Genomic DNA, 14,320 nt, shown 5'->3' on the forward strand with positions numbered 1-14,320 from the left:
GGTGATTCAGTCAGTTAAGCATCTGACTCTTGGTTTTTTCCCAGGTCATGATATCAGGGTCATGAGATTGAGCCCCATGTTGGGCTCCATGCTCAGCACGGAGTCTGCTGGAGATTCTCTCTCTGCCCCTTCCCTGTGCACACATGTGCTCTATCTCTCAAATAAATAAATAAATAAATAAATAAATAAGTCTCTCTTTTTTTAATGTTACCAACTGTAAATTAGCTATCAGTCAAATACTTAGTTCTATAAAACTCCAGGCAACCAGATTTGTGACAAAAGGGAAACAATCTTACTTTTCTCGTAATCTCTGAAGCTCCACCTTCAAATCCTCATCCTCTATTTCTGATTCATCATCACTGCTCATTGGAGAAGATGGTGAATAGAAGAGTGAGCTCTGTGTTTGGTTATAGGCTTTTTTTTCATGGAGGGGTAAGCACTGATCACTCTCTGGACCAGTCTTTGCCACTGACTTCCCTCTGCCAGCAAGGGTGGCTGAAAATTCACTATCAGAGCTAGGCTGTTTACCAGCAGTAAGTATCTCTCTCTCTTTAAGCAACAGTTCATGTCCAGAATGCATACTACTTCCCGTGGCTGAGTTCTCCTCCAATTCTTTTTCTGGGGTCACTGAAGATACATCAGTCTCACAAGCTGTGCTAAAAGATAAGAAGTTGTCTCCTTGTTTGGGAATGCTTTTGCCTTCTTTGAAGGTCTCATGAAGAGCTTGTAACTTCTGAGAAGAAAGTGAAGTTTGTGGATTGTGCATGGCATGTTCCATTTCCACTAACTGAGGCTTTGCTCTGTCCATAAAGACTAGAGCTTCTTCACTAGAATGGGTTGTCATTTTTTTGAATGCTGGTGTGTGTTCTATTCCAAAAGATGTCACTTTCACTGACTGCTGCTGAGGAACTGTAATAACCTGAGATACAAAAAGGCAAAAGTGGTTGGCTCTATCTAACCAAAGAGTAAACCCACAAAGAAATTCAATATCAAAATATGGCACAGACAAGTGAATGGTCTGCTGTGATGTACACACATCGTTAACACCCAAACCTAAAAACTCCATTTATAATTCTCATTTTCAAAGTCCTTCAATTAGGTCCCCTGGATAAGGAGAGTTGGCTTCAAATTGCTCAAACAAAATTCTGTAATTTAAAAAAATTCAATAATTCAAGTTACTGAGATTCTAAAGGACAAGAAATAGATTTATTAAAAAAGGTGACCCAACCACCCACTGAGAAATGATGACTCATTTCTGTGCTCTTTTCCACTACTAAAATCCCCATTTCTTTAGACTTAACTCAAAGCCTACAAAAGGTAAGGGATGTGTGTAAGGGGAAAAAATTAAATATGACAATAATCTACCTTCAAAGTAAGTACTATTTAAATACCAAGATCTCCAATGCTATTCTCTTTTACAATGCCCTTATAGATAAAGATTCAGCCAAATACACAAACCTGGAACCGACCCCGCTGAAATGATCCACTCATTGCTTTACATCTACTCAAAGCCCTAGTATCAGCCATGGACTCTCCCGTCAGGGGAATGGGATCAGGAGCAACTGCTGATCTCATATCTTCTGTTTCCACTGCAAGTTTTGCACAATTGTAAGCAGAAAAGAGAAAATTGTTTGTTAAGACTAAATTTGTTTACATTACCAAAAAAATGAAGAAAAGTAGAAAAAGCTTAACCCCTGCTAAATAATTAAAAAGTGTTAATGTAATAAGCAACACTGCAGAAGTCCCTAACTCAAAATCAGACATTGTAAGATTTATCCCAAGACTTAGTATCTACATGAAATGAATAACTGTAAAACCAAATTAGTTACAAAAGGAAAAGTAAAGTGGCAATGACATTAATGGGACACGTCACAGACATGGGCTACGTGAAAAAAGTGGTAAGGTTTGTATATGAACAAACAAACAAACAAACAAAAAGAAAAACAGAAGTAAATGAAAAGTGATGTTACCTAGTCTATGTCCCTGACTGTAAGCACACTACCTTGACGGACTTTTGATCTCTTGAAAAAGCTGGTTGACTGCCGTAGCCTGTATGCCCAGCTTTTTAATTTGCGAGTCCAGGATTTCTTGCTAATAGGATTTTTGAGACTAGGACAAGTAAAGCTTAGGCCAAAATATCCACCTCCTGTCTGCAGATGAATGGCTCCACCGCTTGACACAGCAGCAGGATAGGCCTCTGGATCCCCTGGCAGTGAAGCATCTGGGGACATCTCCTAATGGAGACAAAAAGAGAAAAACCAAAATAGTAATAATTTAGGTAAGGTGAAGCAGTTGTTTATATCATTGGACTTTCTTGCATGGACTAATCAGTAATCAAAAATGGAATGCTATGTATACCTGCATATCAGAGTGAATCTGAAGTATTCAACTTAGCGGAATTAATCCTTCTCCTTTCTTTAAAAATATTATTTGGACTTCAGACAAATAAAGAGCAGAATATTAACCTTCTACCCTAGAATATTTTTCATTACAGCAACTTTGAAAACTGAAATTAAAATTATTTCCTTCATATGCTTCATTTACTAAAAAAAGGTTACTGAAACCCTATGCTCTTAAAATGAAACTTTCATTTATGCTCATATTATTTGAGAGAGTTAAAGATGCCTAACACCTATGATAACATAGAAAAAAGCTTTCTAGGCATTTAGATTTATAGAGAAATACTACCAAATCAAATTTCTTACTTTATGTCAGCACGCAGAAACTTACAATGGACCTTGAAATTATTTCAAATTCTTGCTATAAAAATTGTTAACATCAGGCCACAGCTCACTATAAAATCACTTTCCTCTTCTTGCCTCCCATCCCTCCCAACAAAATGTCAGAATTAACTGTTGTATTCTAAATGAGTACTTTAAAAATAAATCCTCTATAACAGTTAATACAAAAGTATACAACTTTGGGAACATGAGACTGGTCTCTACTAATCTAGAAAATTAAATGAGTATTACAGAGTTCAAAGAATGGGATTCAGCATTTGTCTGCAGGAAGATAGCGTAAGTGGCATTAAGTACACTGGAGTCTTGAATAAGCATTAACACTCAGGGCAGGTCAGCATTTATTAAAATTCTGAACAATCAGTTCTTATTTTCTGAAGTCCTATTTTGGAAAAAAAATCTCCTTCTGAACTAGTAATAATGCTACTGTCATGAAGAGAAAAAAATTCTCAATAATATTAAATTTAGAAAATGTTGCATTGGTCCCACTGAAATTACAGAAAATTTTTTAATAAGTAATACCTGGATCAAGATGGTGAGTTAAGCACAAGTTCTAGTCTACCTTATCAGTCCAAATCCATAGATATGACAGAAAAAAACAGGCATAGACACATGTATATATGACTAGAGGAGGGAAAAGAAGCTCATGACACAGGCAGTAACTATTTCAAAATGCTGCAAACTTGGGGCGCCTGGGTGGCTCAGTGGGTTAAGCCTCTGCCGTTGGCTCAGGACATAGTCCCAGGGTCATGGGACCAAGACCCACACCCAACTCTCTGCTCAGCAGGGAGCCTGCTTCCTCCTCTCTCTCTCTCTGCCTGCCTCTCTGCCTACTTGTGATCTCTGCCTTTCAAATAAATAAATAAAATCTTTAAAAAAATTATGCTGCAAACTTGGGTGGCAGATATAGGCAGTGAGCGCGAGCCCTGGCCAACCAAAGGGAAGAGTGGTTGGCTAGAATGCTTACAAAGCTGTCCGCAATCAGTCTCCTATCTACCTCAACATCATCTCCTAACACTCTCCTACTTTCTGGACTTCTTTTGGTTCCTTGAACAGGTCTCCAACCATGACTGTTACCACCATACACAAGTTCTTCCCTGACTACCCTATATAAAGTAATCCCCTACTCATTCTATCATAGCCTTTTTCTTTCTTTATTTGTTTAGGATCTATCTTCTCCCACTAGAATTTGGGCTTCACAAAGAGAGATCTTGACTTACTCACTGAATGGGAGAGTAAAATGGTTGGGGTACCAAAGAAAGAATAGCCAGGCAGTTCTTCTTTCCTTCCCTATCTCCACAGCAAGCAAAAGACAGCAGAGGCATCTGCTCCCAAATAAGAGTGGTGAGAAGAAAATGTTTGTGGCCCAACCAGCAACATAGGAAGGAGACAACATCCAGAAGGAAGGGAAAGCCCTTCCACCTTTGAAGAAGATTAAGCTACCTTCTAGGCAGCATTTCAAGAAAAGCAGTAATGTTCAGAGCCAAGAAGCATGTTCAATGCCTTTCCCACCATTACTTGGAGGAAGGCTACAACAATTATATATAGCATTTAGAGAGACAAACAAGAAATCGTACAGGGGAAAAAGAAAAAATGAGTCTAAGAATCACCAAACACTTATGGGAAGTCAACACTATAAGAAAACATTAGGGGCACCTGATTGGCTCAGTCAGTGGAGCATGTGGCCCTTAATCTCAGGGTCGTGAGTTGAGGCCCCACATTGGGTGTGAAGCCTACATAAAAAGTAAATAAATAAAAACTTTAAGAAAGAAAGAAAACACTAAATTCAATAAGAAGAATAGCCAAGTTTTGAAATAGCATCAATAACATAGAATAAGACTTTAATATCTCCAGAAATATGTGTGAAGATAATACAAGCATAAGAAAAATTATGAACTACAGTTACTGGAAATTAAAAATATAATCCTCAGGGTGTCTGGGTGGTTCACTGGGTTAAGCATCCAACTCTTGATTTCAGCTCAGATCATGATCTCAGGGTTGTGAAATCGAGCCCCATGTTGGGCTCTGTGCTGGGTATGGAGCCCTCTCACTCTGCCCTTCTCTTCCCCTCTCTAAAAAAAATGAAAAAAAAATTAAAATAAAAAAAGAATAACAGAATCCTTGACATAAAGATACAGCTGAATAGGAGACTGGAAATAGCTTAAAAATTGAGAAATTCTTCCAGTACAAAAAGCAAAAGGACAAAGAGATAGAAAGCAGACAGTGAAAAGTTAATAGATAAGAAAAGCAGCAAATGAAGAAATAAACTATCTCTATTTACAGACAATATGATCTTATATATTGTACAGAAAATACAAAATGATATACAAACTCAGCGAAATTGAAGGATACATCAACACAAAAAATAGTTGTATTTCTATATATTAGCAATGAAAAATCTGAAAAGGTAATTAAGAAAACAATTCCATTTATAATAAAAACAAACAGAATAACAATGGTACTGGAACAATAGGATAGTCAGATGCAAAAGAATGAAGGTGAATCTTTATTTCACACCATATACAAAAATTAACTCAAAATGACCCTACCATGTACACTTAATCAAGTGTGAAGCAATAAAGGCATTTTTGGACTTAAAAAAATACCCAAATTAGTCACCCATGCAACAAATTTAAAAATATTACTCATTGAAGCATTTTGGGGTAGGGGAGGAAGGAATTCTAGGACACCAGAAATAGTGGCAAGTAAGTTTGATCCAGAAGTAGCAACAGACGCTTAGACAAAAGAATCCATTTGACCTTGACACTTGAGTGTCCTCTGAGCAAAAAAATTTAAATGACAGAAAATCATTTTTCATTTTTAATGGTTCTAATCATCTTACATGATCATCAGATAACAATATAATTATAATATAAATGCTGTTTACTGACCTTCAATTCTTCAAATCAACCCACAGACAAAGCACAACCAATATTACAGAAAAAAAATGTAGATGTTATAAACTTTGCCAGTGTTAAAAAGCAATACAAGTGATAAAAATTAGAAGGTATGTGGGAAAGAAGAAGAAAGGGAAAATATAATAATTTCCTCACCCTTCATAGTAGTGAATTATTAGGTATAATCTAAAAGTATTCAATCAAAAGATAGATGAATAAGTATATTATTTACAAGTTATTAATGGCAATGACTTCAAGAATTAAAACCAGGAACTGAACAGTGTTTGGGGAGAAGAATAGGGTATAGAAGTTGTTAACATAATTACTTTTAATTTTCTATTCTTCTGAATTGCTTTCCTGTTTATATATCAACTATATAATTTAGAATACTAGTTTACAACAATATAAATCTTAATGTTGTATCTATTCACTGGAATATTACGCCATTGTTTAAAAAACATAAGTGAGGTGGAACTATGTGTACCAACATGGATAAATGCTCATAATTGGAAAAAATGCAGAATAGCACATGAACGTAGAGAAGTATATGTATAAAAACATATCTATCTATATCTTTGTAAATATGTAATAAAGAGGTATGACTGGGGCGCCTGGGTGGCTCAATCAGTTAAGCATCTGACTTCTGCTCAGGTCATGATCTTGGGTGGGGATTGAGCCCCAGGTGGGGCTCCCTCCCCCAGCTCGTGCTCTCTTTCTCTCTCAAATAAATAAATAAAATCCTTTAAAAAAAGAAGTATGATTATACAAATATCTGTATGTTAGTTAAAACTATGTCTGCAAAGATTCATTAACAGCTGTGTCTATAGGTTTGGAAGTGGGATGGATTTTACTTTACATACACACATATGATACTCATATAATAATAACAATAATAAAGAGATACAGTGGTGAAGATTTAGAAATATATCTATGATATACTATAAAATGAAAAGATAAATTTGCAGACCAATATGCATATAGCGCAATCCTATTTTTGTAAATAAAAAGTTATAGGGATGTAAAAAGATCCATGTAAGCTTAAGAAGGTTAAGTACCAAATACTGGATAAACACCAAATAGTCATTACCCCCTGTGATTTGAAGGAATAGAAAAGGGAAATTAAGTTCCTATGTACATAACTTAAAAAAAATACCGTATTATTTCACTCATGTGGAATTTACGAAACAAAACAAATGAACTCAGGGTAGGGGAAGAGGAAAACCAAGAACCAGAGAGGGGAGATGGGTGGAGGGATGGGCTGAATAGGAGATCAGGATTAAGGAGGGCACTTGTGATAAGCGCAGGGTATTGGATCACAGCAGGAAGTGCTGAATCACTATATTGTACACCTGTACTAATATTAGACTAGAGGTGAACTGGAATTTAAATTTTAAAAAATAATTTTTTTTCAAACAAAACCCACCAAACAAGATTAAACTAGAAGCATAAACTTTTAAGAAAGGAAATTGAGACCAGGCACTTTTAACTGGAAATCTAAAAGTCAGTTCTTCCTACCTACTAAAACAATCTATGAATCAGTCCTGTTGTCACGAATACAAAAAAAGACATCCTTGCAGGTTCCTAGCTAATTCACCAGAGGGCTCTCTCACCAAAGATACTTCAGTCGTCTCCATCTAGAAATTCTGGGCACCTGCAGCCAAAGTCATGACCTTCTTAAATAACCTGTGACCTCAGAATCTTAAGACATAGACAATTTCATTTCAAAGGATATAACTTTAGGAAAGAAGGAATTTCTTTAAAAGAATAAGGGTAAGAAATTGATTAGAAAGAATAATACTTACATGTAAACATAATTCGCTGGGTATAGAAGTTATCACATTCAGGTCCCTTTTGAATACTGATATGTTAGCAGGCTGACTTGCAGCCACATTGGACAGAATCTTAGAGCCTGTCTGCTGAAAATTAGGGGACTGTGCAGGACTATCTTGAATTCCACTGTGACTGATGCCTATGACTTCTGGCACTGGGCATGAAAGCGTATCTTCAGCAGAGGAAGAAAATGGAGAGTCTATGCTTTGGGTATCCTTCTGACTCTCAGGATAGATGCTAGATATGCTATGCTCCTGATAGAGCAAGTTTCTTAATTTTTCATCCAGAGTTTTAATTCGGTTGTCTGCAAACTCCATTTTTGGAGGTCTTTCCCCATCTGATTCCAGGATAGTAGTGGGTAGAAGGGTAGTCAGTTCAAGGCCAGGGGTCTGAGTGGGAATGACCATCTTAGGAGAACTTGCTTCAGTGTTCATTGTGGTTTCTCCTTCTTGGGAAATAAACTCTGCATCCATAGTTGGCTGCTGCACTGCTAAGGATTGAGGCTTTTGATCAGATACAAATGCCAGAGTTGTAACAGAGTTACCAGCAATCTGAGTTGACTCGCCAGGAGGGACCATAGGTACATCAGCCTGACTGGAAGCTTGGTGACATGGATATACAGGTAGAAATATGCCTGCTCGGTTGGTGAGTCCCTCACATTCAACTGGAACTGCACGAACTGAAGTAGCAGTATAACTTGAACTACTAGTAACTCGTGCCATTATCTGCCTGTCATCTTCCACTGGATACAATATAGCTGGCTGCTTAGTTTCTACACTGGCATATTCAGAAATCTTACCATCAACTACATCCTTGAGTTCTGATTTGGAGGCAAAAAGTACACGCTGGCATGGATTACTTTCTAGAGTGGGCACTGTGTCCTGTGATATTTCCTTATTACTTGTGGTTCTTGGACCTAGAACAATAACAAAGAATAGCTAGGCACATATTAATAAATACAAAGCATGGACTAGTAACCAAATTCAAAGGGGACAAGAGGAGCAAGGGACAAACAAGAACCTGTGTGAATAAGTCTTGTAAATAAGACTCAAAATACACAGAATTCAACCTGTCAAGGAATAAAAAAACCTTTTTTTTCCCATAAATACTATATTTAAAAATATTACCTTTTAAAATGGCTTAAGTTAGACCCTAACAATAACACCTTCAAAAATTATTATGAACATTCTCATAAGAATACAATATCCATGAACACAAATTAAAGATATGGTATATATCTTGTAACCCCTCCAAGTCTGGAGAAAGCTGGCAGACAATGAACACTTACCAGGAAGCAGAGACAGCCCAGGAACTGTAGATATGGACTGCTGAAGAGTAGGAGGTGATTGAGCCTCACGGTTTCTTATTGTTTGATTGATACAGAATCGCCACCGACCAACTGGGGATGACTGTGGAACAGATTCATCTGTAAAAAGAATTAGCAAAAATCAATATGCTAAGCAATTGTCAACATGTTTACCCTATTAAGGAAACCAGGTTGAAACACCAATTTGTCTTGTATCTCCATTTCCAACAGCATTAGGATATGTGTAATTTATAAGACCAGACCTCCCAACGCAGGCAAATACTCTAAAGAACTAAGCACAAGATATTATTAGGGAAGGATTTTTTAAATCTATGAAAACAAACATTATAGCAATAGCAATTAGAAGAGGGCACATTTTGGGGGAAAAATGGAAAGCATTTTCTCCAATAAAACCTCTATCTCCTGTTCTGCATCCTGATTATGATGATGCTTACCCAATTCTATAGGTATTAAAAGTTACAGAACTATACACCAAAAGAAAAAAATCAATTTTACTATATGACAACTTAAAAATAAAGTCCCTACATCTTTACTCCTACTTTGTAAATTCATTCAAATAAGTAATTCTTTTTGTAAACTTTACCATACTTTATCACTCAGAAATCTGTTCAAATTCCCCCTAGCAAGAAAGAACAGAGGAGGACCCTGGCATCCTAACACAAAGTAAATTTCAGGGTAATGGTATCTGGTTTCATGACTCCCACACCACCTGTTGCTTCTTCATGTTGTTATAATTCCTTCACAGGTCCTCATTTGTCTATGGCTCTTCGCCCCCTCCCAGATACTCTAAATATAACCATGACCAGAGCTGAAAAGAATGGAGAGATAAAGTCATCAGAAAAGAAAACAGAAGAACCCATTTTTTAGTCCCTGGAAGTTTAGCTAGTAACTGATTTACAAAAACTTATCAGTGATCACAGCAGGTAGAAGTATAACACTAGTGGAAGGAAATCAAGATATAAATGACTATATTAAAACACGAGGCAAACTTAGAACATAGTGATATTAGTTAAGAAAGGTACTGTCCACATCATATCAGTGGTTTAAAAAACCAACTTACCAATTAACTTCAAACAGTAAAGCCATTAAAGGTCATCAGAACTGTGACTGCTTTTCTGATAACATACCATGCAATGACTCAGAAATCAATTAATTGGATAAAGAACCAACACTTGAAGAAAATCTGGAGAATGACTTTACTTCTTACATCTGGGCTGAAAAGGCCTTTCCAAGTGTGGGTAAACCTACATTAACAATTTATGAACTTCCTTTATGGGCTAGTATCTTTCTCAATGAAGATACATAAAGTTTCCAAATGTCTTGCTTCAAAAGCCACATGGTAAATTTTATGAAATATACTTACTGCTGGTTTGAGTGGATGCAGAATTTATCTGTACTTGTTCAGATGATCCTGTCTGAATTAAAAATGAACAAATAAATAAAGAAGTTCCTGATATATATCTGAGAAGACCTATTTGCTAAGCAACTGCTCTTACTTGGCTATTGTTGGATTCCACAATAATAGAGTCAATTCCGATGGCTCTATCTGCAGCAGAGTGGACATGAAGGATCTCCTGGGCTTGACCTACAATAGCCCTCAATTCTTCTACAAATTTTTCTTTCTCACTTTCTAGCACAAAGTTATCTTCAACCTGTCCAAAAGTAAAAGTAAGTCTATTTAGTTTCTTCAAGATTGTGATATTATATCAATGGTGACTATCTTAAAGAAAAATAAATGAAAATTGAGTATTAGATACAAAGGCCACAAGAGAATTAAAAACAACCAGCACTGGGGCACCTGGGTGGCTTAGTCAGCTGAGTGTCCAACACTTGGTTTCAGCTCAGGTCATGATCTCAGGATCGTGAGATCGAGCCCAGCATCAGGCTCCACACTCAACAGGGAGTCTGCTTGAGATGCTCTCCCTCTGCCCCTCCCTCCGCTGGCGCTCATGCACTCTCTAAAATAAATAAATAAATCTTTTTAAAAAATGACCACACTAAAATGCCACGTAAAACATGAACTTGTTCTTATTTTGAGACCATTGATGCTTGTCAGATTGGTACCACCTACCAGAGAAAAAGCCAGCATTTAAAACAACATCTCACATTCTATAAATTATCATTTGAGGAACATAACTGAGGAAATGTTTATGATTACCACTAAGATGTCCAAACCCAAAAGTTTTTTAAATCACAAAATGAACATCTCTAAAGGCCCGGAGAACTCAGAAAACATGTTAAACAAGAGGCAGAACTAGACTGGAGTTGGGGGTGGAAGGAATAGGGTGGCTGAGTGATGGACATTGGGGAGAGTATGTGTTACGGTGAGTGCTGTGAATTGTGTAAGACTGATGAATCACAGACCCATACCCCTGAAGCAAATAATACATTATATGTTAATTTTAAAATTACTAAAGAATTTCAGTTTTATTTCCTGTGTAACAATTATTAGATCAATGAACTATTTACTGAAAACAAAACAAAAACAAGAAGCAGAACTAACAACATTATTAACTTTAAAAATGCTTAATTCTTTTTCTTCAGGAATGCACATCTAAAGAAAACTGGCAGAAACAATCTGAGGGTTTTGGAGGGGAGGAGGGTGGGAGGTTGGGTGAACCCAGTGGTGGGTATTATGGAGGGCACGTATTGCATGCAGCACTAGGTGTGGTGCATAAACAATGAATTCTGGAATACTGAAAATAAATTAAAAAAAATAAAGGCTATTAAAAAAAGCATGAAGTACTCTTCCTTCTACCCTTATTTATCTGCATTTCAAAAAGGGCAAAACAACTAACTTAAGCCTAACAATTCAAAGAAAATATGAAAACTAAAAGAAATGATGACTATTATTTAAACACCTATTTATGGGGCACCTGGGTGGCTCAGTGGGTTAAAGCCTCTGCCTTCGGCTCATGTCATGATCCCAGGGTCCTGGGATCGAGCCCCGCATCAGGCTCTCTGCTCTTCAGGGAGCCTGCTTCCTCCTCTCTCTGCCTGCCTTTCTGCTTACTTGTGATCTCTCTCTGTCAAATAAATAAATAAAATCTTTTATAAATAAATAAATAAATAAATAAATAAATAAATAAATAAATAAGGACCTATTTGTAAGATGACACATCAGTACCTAACACAATAGAATTACCTGCTTAGGCCTTACATCCAAAGATTCTGATTTAATTAGGGACCTAGGCAATGGATTTGTTTGTAAAAAGCTCTTAAGATGACTTTAACATGCAGCCCGGAATAAGAAACATTGACCTCTTAATAAAAACCCCTCATATTTTAGAGATAAATATACTGAAATGAAATAAGTTAGAGTGACTTACTTTTTGTTATAAGTAGTATAGTTCTGTGCAAATCTTAAAAACTAATGGTACCCTAAAAAGACTGTTCTGAATAAGTGAGGGGAGAGGATGAGTGAAAAAAGATACAGAATGCTAAAGGTTAAATAACTCGGTTTCACTGTACTTACCATATAGTCTGCAATATCCTCTGGTGCATCACCATCAACATCAAATTTGAAGGTGACCATCTTGTTGTTGTGTGTCTCCAGTTGACACTCCACCATATTGTCTCCAGATATTGATACCTGGACACAAACATTTCACCAATTTAAGAGTCACAGTTATTTATTATCTTCTCTTTGCAATCAACCAAGGAACTAGATGAACATATGTTCAATACATGGAAAAATAGTTTAAACTGTTGAAAATATAAAAAGATTGTTTTTTTCCTATTGAAATAGTGCCTTAGCACCCATCCTATGCCAAATACAAGAGTTAAACTAGCAAAATATAAATTAGAAATGTGATCCAACAGAAATGAGAAAGGAATACAACTTCTATAAAAAGTAAAAAGAAAGACAAAAATCTCAGAAGAAGTCTATTTTTTCCAAAATGCAAAGATCATTCAGTCATTCATGCCAAAATTCTCTTAATCCTACAAATTGGCTCTTCAAGCAAAAGAAAACATACTGCTATTGAAAATGAATACTAGTCCAGACTTTTTGGACAGTCCATCTAGCAATATGTATTTAAAATTTTTTTAAATTTTCATTAGTTTTATTAATTTATCTTAAATTGAAGTATATTAACATATACAGTTATATTGAATTCAGGTGTCCAACATACTGATTTAACAATTCCATACATTACTCAGTGCTCACCATGGTAAATGTACTTACCACCTGTCAGCAAACAATGTTTACAATGTCATTGACTATATTCCCTTTGTTGTACATTCCCCACAACAAAACAACTTCCCCTCTACCGACCACTTTTATTCTCTGTATTAATGAATTTGGGGGTTTTTTTGTTTGTTTTTTTGTCACTTTTTCACCCATTAATTCTACTTCTAGGAATGAATTAAGAAGAATCAGGGATGTTTATAAAGATCCATGTTCAAGAGTGTCTGTTACAGAGAAACACACAGAGACAGACAGAAAAAAGGAGAGAGGGGGGCGCGTGGGTGGCTCAGTGGGTTAAGCCTCTGCCTTCAGCTCAGGTCACGATCTCAGCATCCTGGGATGGAGCCCTGCTTAGGGCTCTGCTCAGCGGGGAGCCTGCTTCCTCCTCTCTCTCTCTGCCTGCCTCTCTGCCTATTTGTGATCTCTGCCTGCCAAATAAATAAATAAAATCTTTTTTAAAAAAAAGGAGAGAGAAAGACAAAAAGTTAAAGAAGACACAGACTGGCAGACAGAGACTGAAAACAACCTAAATGACAACAGAAGAAATTTTTAAATTGTTATAGCTCTATATAAGGGACTATGTAAGACAGCAATTGGAAATATTATATTACTGAAAAATTACTGACATAGGAAAATGTACATGATATATTAAGCTTTTAAAAAAGGAGAATACGCCTTCTCAAACTACTACAAAAACATAGAAGGGGAAGGAAAACTTCCAAATTCTTTCTGACACCAGCATTAACTGGATACAAAACCAGATTAAGAAACTGCAAAAAAAAAAAAAAAAAGAAGTATAAACCAATATCCCTGATAAACATAGATGTAAAAAATACTCAACAAAATACTATCAAACTGAATCCAACAACACATTTTTTAAAAAATCATTCACCACAATCAAGTAGAATTTATTCCTGGGATGCAAGGGTGGTTCAATATTCATGAATCAATCAATGTAATACACACACATCAACATGAGAAAGAATAAGCCATATGATCCATTTCAATAGATGCAGAAAAAGCACATGACAAAGCACAACATCCTTTTATGATGAAAACACTCAATAAAATAGGTTTATATGGAACATCCCTCAACAAAATAAAGGTTGTATGTGAAAAATCCGTAGATAACATCATGCTCAATGATGAAAAACTGAAACCATTCTCCCGAAGGTCAGGAAAAATTCAAGGATGTCTACTTTCACCCCTTTTATTCAACACAGTACTAGAAGTCCTAGCCACAGCAATCAAATGACAAAAACAAATAAAAGGAATCCAAATCAGTAAGGAAGAAGTAAAACTTTCATTATTTACAGACAACATGATACTATATATAGAA

General features: G+C 36.2%; 1 protein-coding gene across 6 annotated transcripts in view; it reads right to left on the reverse strand.

Annotated features, from left to right (window-relative positions):
• Window positions 1-14,320, reverse strand: part of WNK3 (WNK lysine deficient protein kinase 3) — a 157,428-nt gene that overhangs the window by 23,778 nt on the left and 119,330 nt on the right. For 4 of the 6 annotated variants that reach the window (XM_032330111.1, XM_032330110.1, XM_032330112.1 and 1 more), the window contains 8 exons: window positions 12,268-12,384; window positions 10,289-10,444; window positions 10,156-10,207; window positions 8,754-8,891; window positions 7,438-8,381; window positions 2,003-2,234; window positions 1,459-1,589; window positions 297-919 (listed from right to left, as the gene is read on the reverse strand). In XM_032330111.1, the coding sequence (XP_032186002.1) occupies window positions 297-919; window positions 1,459-1,589; window positions 2,003-2,234; window positions 7,438-8,381; window positions 8,754-8,891; window positions 10,156-10,207; window positions 10,289-10,444; window positions 12,268-12,384 (2,393 nt within the window). The remainder of the gene's footprint in view (window positions 1-296; window positions 920-1,458; window positions 1,590-2,002; window positions 2,235-7,437; window positions 8,382-8,753; window positions 8,892-10,155; window positions 10,208-10,288; window positions 10,445-12,267; window positions 12,385-14,320) is intronic. The other 2 variants (XM_032330114.1, XM_032330113.1) reach the window with 1 other exon arrangement.

Source organism: Mustela erminea, chromosome X, assembly GCF_009829155.1.
Source record: "Mustela erminea isolate mMusErm1 chromosome X, mMusErm1.Pri, whole genome shotgun sequence".
NCBI classification, from domain to species: domain Eukaryota; kingdom Metazoa; phylum Chordata; class Mammalia; order Carnivora; family Mustelidae; genus Mustela; species Mustela erminea.